This window comes from Lactuca sativa, chromosome 9, assembly GCF_002870075.4.
Source record: "Lactuca sativa cultivar Salinas chromosome 9, Lsat_Salinas_v11, whole genome shotgun sequence".
Lineage (NCBI taxonomy): Eukaryota > Viridiplantae > Streptophyta > Magnoliopsida > Asterales > Asteraceae > Lactuca > Lactuca sativa.
Genome location: NC_056631.2, coordinates 171,540,323 through 171,548,367, shown reverse-complemented (window position 1 = coordinate 171,548,367; position 8,045 = coordinate 171,540,323). Strand labels below are relative to the sequence as shown.

The window sequence follows — 8,045 nt, the reverse complement described above, 5'->3', positions numbered from 1 at the left end:
GTATGTCTAATATTTATATAAATGTATGTATAATATTTATTTAAAAGTATGTATGTGTAATACTTTTTATAAATGCATGTATAATATTTATTTATAAGTTTATTATAAATATAATCTTTTGTATTTAATATTAATATAATAAATAAAATAAAGATTATATATTTGTTAAAACTACATTAGTAGAGGTGTATGTTTCGCAATCTATGTAAGTTGGAATAATGGAATATACTAGGGATATATTTTTTGGGGTTAAAAATGGGGTAAAAAATAGAGTAGGGTTGGTGATGAAACACTATTTGCCCCATTTTTTACTCCATTTTCGAGGGAAAAAGTGGAGATGGTCTTAGTAGTTTCTTTTTGGATATTGTAACTCTTGATTTTTGTAAAATCATCAACTTAAATACATGATTATTAAACACTGCACTTCCACTCATCTTAAAAATACAACGTTTCTGACATGATTGTTTCTATTTCTACAGAGAAACGTCTATGCATACATATTAAAATGGTACTACAGATGATCCTTTTTTGGGTTTCTGGAATTGCAACTCTTCATATCTACCAACTATTTATGCAAGTTTCTTTTCATTTTTGATCTTTTTATCATTTGTAGGAAGTTTCTTTAAAGGTAAGTGAGTATACATGACAGTTTTCTTTGTTCACTTTGCACTAATTGGAATGTTGGAAATACTCATCATAACCAAACAAACCTTTAACTTTGTTACTCACTTAATTCTGCTACAAAGTGGTTTTGGATATGCTGCTTATTTTGAAAAAAAAAAAACAGAGGCTCATATTGCTCTTATGTTTTGGAATGGAAGGGGGTATTAGTATTAGGCGTTTTCTAAACAATTTATATATTGTAAATAAAAAATTTAGATTCCTACTGCATAGTAAGGAACTAAGAATTTTGTTTGTTTGCCTATTAGTGAACTCTTTCTTTCTGATGATGATCATTACATTCACTAATGCAAAAGATTATACAGGATTATCCTCTAGAAGAGGATACATAAGAAGAAACTAATTATGTTGAGACTAAAAGTGATCATTTAGAATCGTTGTCATCTACATCATTTAATCATCATCAGATTTCCTATACCGTAGAGAGAGATTTGATTACGGAATTTACTCAATTTTTTTTATTTATTTTACTAATTAAATGCATTCAAGCGCTAACAAACACTTCAAAACATATAGGCTCAGAATTGGGCATGTTTCTAATCTTCAAAATAGCACCTCTTTGTCCATGTATTTTGATTTTTCTAAATAACTAATGTATTGAACATGATACAATAACTATTATTAAATTAAGGGTCAAATGCAAGAAACAACAACATGCTTTCAACCCATTTTAGCCATTTCCTTTTTAGCAAAGATTTTTGAGTTTTATCCATTGCAAAGATAAAATATCATTCAAGTCGGTCCTTTTTTTAAAGAAGCATTTCCAAATTGGCCTCTCTAAGTTTTAACATATTTGTTTTTTTTTTTTTTTTTTACTTTTCTGATTGGTAGATGTTAAAATGGTGTTTTTAGATTTTTTCAGACAAGGTGGCATATTTAGCTAAGAACCATCATCACTATTTTCATGTGAATGTGAAATGAACATGTGTTGATTATTATTTGACCAAAATCTATAATCATATAAATGTGAATGGAATCAGAGATGTAACATAATTTTTTGTTTTAAAAACATATCGAGATATTGATATATGATTGTATGATTGTAGTGAATAAAAACTTATAATTTTTGATATATTTGTTCTTTTAGATAATAAAAAAATTAAAAAAATTAATAAATGAAATAAAATAAAATAAAATAAGTGTTTAACATAAAATGAGTAACACTTCATTAAAATAGTTACAAACAGTTTTATACATGTACAAAGTCATCATTCTTGAAGTTTGTGTTGACTATTTCCTATTGCCAAACCCCACTATAATACATGCTTCTTACTTGAGCACATGCTAAAATAATACGTGAGTTACAGATATGTAATACATCTTTAAAAATAATGTATAGATAGAACCAAAAATTATATATTGAAAAACAAACTCAAAGAACATACATTATATGTATGAAATATGAAGCAATGTAACTCCACTCTTATAGGAATCCTAAGGCATATCTCTATTGAAAGATGGTTAGATAGAAGATGTCATCATGGTTTGCATAAAGTATTACCAATTAAGATGAGGCTCAAATTTCTTTAAATTACGTAACATATGAACCATCACCAGCACATGAAAGATTTGCAAGACCCAACATGCTGTAAATGTCTTTTTAGAACGACAACCCGACTTTTATAAATTTTGATTGGTTATCAAGTCTTCATTTAACTACTCATAACATACTAACCTCTTCAATCATATCCTCATTATAAATGAATGCAACATGATCATGATTTATGCAGCAGTAATAAATATCAAGTCTTCATTTAAGTCTTCATTTTTAAAAGTCTTCGTCTTTTAAAAGCTCTTATCATTTTACTTGTAATAATGTATAAATAGTATATATATAGTATATATTATCCCAAAAAAAAAAAAAAAACACAATAGAAAATTAAATAAATATCTTATGGGGACATGGCATCAAGGTCCTGAAGTCGAAAACGGATATCTACGTACAGGGACTACAAAACAAACATGTTCTCACTCATTTCACTTTTTCATTTTCACGATTTTAATTTAATTTCCCGTGGGACAAATTACACGAATGGTCCTTATGGCTTGCGGTAATTTATGTTCTTCATCCCTAATAATTTTTTTTAACTCGTAAGGTCCCTCAAACTTTATTTTGTTGCATAAATCGTCCCTAACAGCTGTAAAAAGACCATTTAACCTTATCTTATTTTTTCTGATTTATTTGATTAAAATAAATGTTTTTATTATTTATTTAAAAAATAAGGTCATATTAATCCCTACCCCATCCTCCCCGACGTTTCTTATTCAAAGAACCACCAACACCGATTACCACTGGCACTCCGGTTCAACTCCGACATCCCCGGTCACCTCTGCTAACAACCACTAAAAAAACTCAAAATCATTCTCGTAATTAAACCTGAAAAACGAAATCATATATTGATAAACCTTAAGATCAAAACCATTCTCAGAATCAAACCAGAAAATTGAAATCATACATTGTAGGTATATTCTGCAATCATACATTTATAAACCTCAAGATCAAAATCATTACAAAGTTTAGCATCAAATCTGAAATTATACCTTGATAAACCTCAAAATCATACCTCAAAACCAAAACCAATATAAAAATCGGGTATAAGATACTAGAATCAAAACATTTACAATCTTTGATTTTTGAACCCCAAATGCCAAAATGATCGATGAAGCAGCAGGAAGTATGGAAGATTGTCTAGCAGCAAGAAGGGTGGAAGAGACAAGATTGATGGAGGTTGGCGGTCCGGTGGTAGTTGACGACTAGGGCATCTCGATTCCCCTTTGGTACAAATCCAACACTATCCTCTGCAAATCAACAGAGCGTTGATGATATGTCAGAACAAAGGATCCCGACAACGATTAGGGTGATTAGGGTTGATAGGCGGCAGAGAAAAGGGATAATGAAACCTCTCAGAGAAGACGAACTAACGAAGCCTCGAGTGTTGTGATGTCGGTGTCGATGACAAAGGAAAACATCCACGGGGAAGTGACGACCGGTGGTCGAAGAAGATAGCCGGACCAACAGAAGGGGGTGGAGAGAGAGAGAGAAGTGATATGTTAGGTAAATGGGAAGGAGGGTGGAGTGGACGATGGTTTTGTTTTTTTTTTTTTTGTTTTTTGTTTTAATTTAAAAATAAGATAAATAATAGGAAACCAAAAAAAGAAAATATAAGGGCAAATTAATCTTTTCAAGTCTGTTAGGAGCAAAGACTCGACAAATTAAAGTTTGACGTTAAGTTAAGGATCAAGCGTGCACATTAACACAAACCATAGGGACCATCCGTGTAATTTGTCCTTTCCCCTGTGATCGATCACATATTCTTCAACTATCGGCGTATCCTGTACAGATTGAGATGATTACAATTGCGTAGAATAATCTGGGCTCCGATTTGATTTCAATACGTTGAAGAAACATGTATCAATGGAGGAAATTCGAGTTCTTTGAGGAGAAATACGCCGGAAAATGTTTGGTCCCGGATGAAGTCGCTGGAAAAATCGAGTGTTGCTCCAGCGGAAGGGGGAAAATCGCGGTGGGATGTGAAGATGGGACTGTTAGTTTACTAGATCGAGGTTTTAAGTTCAGCTATGGATTCCAAGCTCACACTTCCTCTGTTTTATTCATTCAACAACTCAAGGTTTTTTCATCGCTCTCTGTCTGTCTATAATTCCTGATTATTCCCCATTGTTGACCACGTTTTGCGTGAATTTAGCAATCTAGAACACATTTGTGCAGAATTAGGGTTGTAGGTTTTCCTATACAGAATGACATGAAATTAGGTTTTCTAAATCCAGTTTCCTTTGTTGATAGGAATGAATTCAAGATCAAGAAACAAGATAAGAAATTGTAATATCTAGAAGAATTTTACAGCTATGGTTATACAATTTCTTCTGATCTTATCTAATGGTTAATCATGCACTTTCAAAGATGTTTTTCTTGCTTCATCTATTCCTGATAGCTAACACTATCAAGGAAGAAAATACACAGCTTTGTTATCTAAGTATGTAACAAGCCAACACTAGAAAGTTTAATCTTTTTCCATTTTTGTTATGAATTGACCAGCAACGCAACTTCCTACTAACTGTTGGAGAAGATGAACAAATATCTCCACAATTATCATCTGTATGCCTCAAGGTTTTTGACCTAGATAAAACTCAACCAGAGGGTACAAGCACACCAATTCCTGATTGTATCCAAATACTACGAATATTCACTAATCAATTCCCAGAAGCAAAGGTTGAAATTTTATACTTTCACTTTCTTGTAAACATTATGGGTAAAAGTAATTGGAGTTCTTCTTTTCATTGTTCTTCAGATAACATCATTTCTAGTTCTAGAAGAAGCTCCACCAATATTGCTGATAGCTATTGGACTAGACAATGGTTGCATTTATTGCATCCAAGGTGATATTGCACGTGAACGTATCAAACGATTCATGCTTCAAGTGGAGAAAAGTCAAGATAAATCCCAATGTGGTATTACTGGAATGGGTTTTCGTGTTGATGGGAAAGCTTTTCATTTGTTTGCAGTTACTCCAACTTCTGTAAGCTTGTTTAACTTGCAGACTCAGCCAGCTGCTCGACAAACCCTTGATCACATTGGGAGTAATGTCAATAGTGTTGCCATGAATGATCGCCTGGTATCACCCTTTTGCTATTTCTCTCTTTACTCTCATCTGTTTATCTATTGTTTTTAAGCATAAAAGTATTTCAATTTGGTGTTAATTATTAGGAGCTTATAATTGGTCGACCCGAGGCAGTATATTTCTATGAAGTTGATGGTAGAGGTCCATGTTGGGGTTTTGAAGGAGAAAAGAAGTTCCTCGGGTGGTTTCGTGGATACCTCTTATGTGTAATTGCAGACCAAAGAAGTGGCTCAAACACCTTCAACATCTATGACCTTAAAAACCGATTAATTGCACACAGTATAGTAACCAAAGAAGTATCCCATATGCTTTGTGAATGGGGAAGCATACTCCTTATCATGAACGATAAATCGGCTTTATGTATTGGAGAAAAAGACATGGAAAGCAAACTCGACATGCTTTTCAAAAAAAACCTTTACACAGTCGCCATTAATCTTGTTCAAAGTCAACAAGCTGATGCAGCTGCAACTGCTGAAGTTTTAAGAAAATATGGTGATCATTTATACATGAAGCAAGATTTTGATGAAGCCATGAGTCAATACATTCATACAATTGGTCATCTAGAACCTTCTTATGTCATCCAGAAGTTCCTAGATGCACAAAGAATCTACAACCTTACAAATTACCTCGAGAAGCTACACGAAAAGGGTCTCGCGTCAAAAGACCATACTACCCTTCTCTTAAACTGTTACACCAAATTGAAAGATGTTGACAAGTTGAATGTTTTCATCAAAAGTGAAGATGGTGAGATTAAATTTGATGTGGAAACCGCGATTAGGGTTTGTAGAGCTGCGAATTATCATGAACATGCAATGTTTGTTGCTAAAAAAAGTGGAAGACATGAATGGTATTTAAAGATTTTGCTTGAGGATTTGGGAAGATATGATGAGGCTTTGCAGTATATTTCTAGCCTTGACCAAAGTCAAAGTGGGGTCACTGTTAAAGAATATGGGAAAATACTTATCGAGCATAAACCAATGGAAACAATCGAAATCCTCATGGGACTTTGCACTGAAGGGGCATCAAATGGGACATCATATTCCTATATGTTACCTTCACCCGTTGACTTTCTCAACATTTTTGTTCATTATCCAAGATCTTTAATGAATTTTCTTGAAAAGTATATAACAAAAGTCAAAGATTCACCCGCACAAGTCGAAATTCACAACACTTTATTGGAATTATACTTGTCAAGCGACTTAAACTTCCCATCAATGTCACTTGAAAATGGGACAACAACTACTTCAAATGGAAATGGGAAATTAGTTGAATTACCTAAAAAAGAAGATACAAAAAACATGGAAAATGATCATGAAGAAAGGCTTCAAAAAGGGCTTTTGTTGTTGAAAACCGCATGGCCTTTGGATCAAGAACAACCGTTGTACGATGTTGATTTGGCTATAATCTTATGTGAAATGAATTCTTTTAAAGAAGGGCTTTTGTATCTTTATGAAAAGTTGAAACTTTATAAAGAGGTGATTGCTTGTTACATGAGGTCGCATGATCATGAAGGCTTGATTGGTTGTTGTAAGAGGTTAGGGGATTCAGGGAAGGGTGGTGATCCGACTTTATGGGCTGATTTGTTGAAGTATTTTGGTGAATTAGGGGAAGAATGTTCAAAAGAAGTAAGAGAAGTTTTGAATTATATTGAAAGAGATGAGATTTTGCCTCCTATTATGGTTTTACAAACACTTTCTTCAAATCCATGTCTTACTCTTTCTGTTATTCGGGATTATATTGCTAGAAAATTGGAACATGAGTCAAAGCTTATTGAAGAGGATCGTCGCATGATCGATAAATACCAGGTTTGTTTTTTATATTTTTTTTATAATATTTTAATAGTTAAAATTCATTTCCATCTTTGAAATCTACTCTACAGGAAGAAACATTGACAATGAGAAAAGAAATCCAGGATTTAAGAACAAATGCAAGAATCTTTCAACTAAGCAAATGTAGTGCATGTACTTTCACACTTGATCTGCCAGCTGTCCACTTCATGTGTATGCATTCTTTTCATCAACGTTGTCTTGGAGACAATGAAAAAGAATGTCCCGAATGTGCCCCTGAGTACAGATCTGTTGTTGAAATGAAAAGAAACTTGGAACAAAATTCCAAGAATCAAGATCAGTTTTTCAAGCAAGTTAAGAATTCAAAAGATGGATTTTCAGTAATTGCTGAGTATTTTGGAAAAGGGATTATTAGCAAAACTAGTAAAAAGGAATCAGGAGGAGGATCTTTAAATTCAAACAGTAATTCCACCCATGGTTTCTGAGCAATCTTTTGTTTGTTTGTTTGTTTGATCGATCTTCTCTTTTTTGCATTTCGTTTTGGAAACCGGAATGAGTGATTCCGGAGATGATACACTAATTTGTTTTCACTTTTGTGTTTGTAAACATTTGAAAAGTAACTTATATGAGGTTGTCTTAACTCTTATGTATGTTTTTGACATTCATTTGTTATTTGATTTTCCACATCAGCATTAGTTGGATGATATGTACTCAAAAAGATGTTAGATGTAGACATTACATCTAGACAATTTTATCTCCACACCAAAGGTTTAGTTTTTTGCAAAACTAAGTTAAACTTTTGCAAAAAATAGGGTAAACTCATATCATTTTGCAAAAATGGGATATAAATTGATTCTGCCCAAACCAAATTCGTTTATGTTTTGGTCAAAAGTCAATTTAATAACTTTGTAATCAAATTAACATGTGTGATGTGATCTTT

At 32.8% G+C, this 8,045-nt stretch overlaps 1 protein-coding gene and 1 long non-coding RNA gene across 2 annotated transcripts; one reads left to right on the top strand and one right to left on the bottom strand.

Annotated features, from left to right (window-relative positions):
- Positions 1-3,112: 3,112 nt before the first annotated feature.
- LOC122196208 (uncharacterized) lies at positions 3,113-3,830 on the bottom strand. The gene is made up of 2 exons (XR_006187556.2): positions 3,583-3,830; positions 3,113-3,480 (listed from the first exon to the last, which is right to left on the bottom strand). It is a non-coding gene; the product is annotated as an uncharacterized LOC122196208 (long non-coding RNA).
- Positions 3,831-3,957: 127 nt separating this feature from the next.
- On the top strand, positions 3,958-7,751 carry LOC111895450 (vacuolar protein-sorting-associated protein 11 homolog). The gene is made up of 5 exons (XM_023891527.3): positions 3,958-4,310; positions 4,736-4,909; positions 4,989-5,312; positions 5,405-7,123; positions 7,198-7,751. Exons 1-5 carry the CDS (start codon positions 4,089-4,091, stop codon positions 7,588-7,590), a joined length of 2,832 nt encoding a protein of 943 aa, XP_023747295.1. The 5' UTR covers positions 3,958-4,088; the 3' UTR covers positions 7,591-7,751.
- Positions 7,752-8,045: the final 294 nt, after the last annotated feature.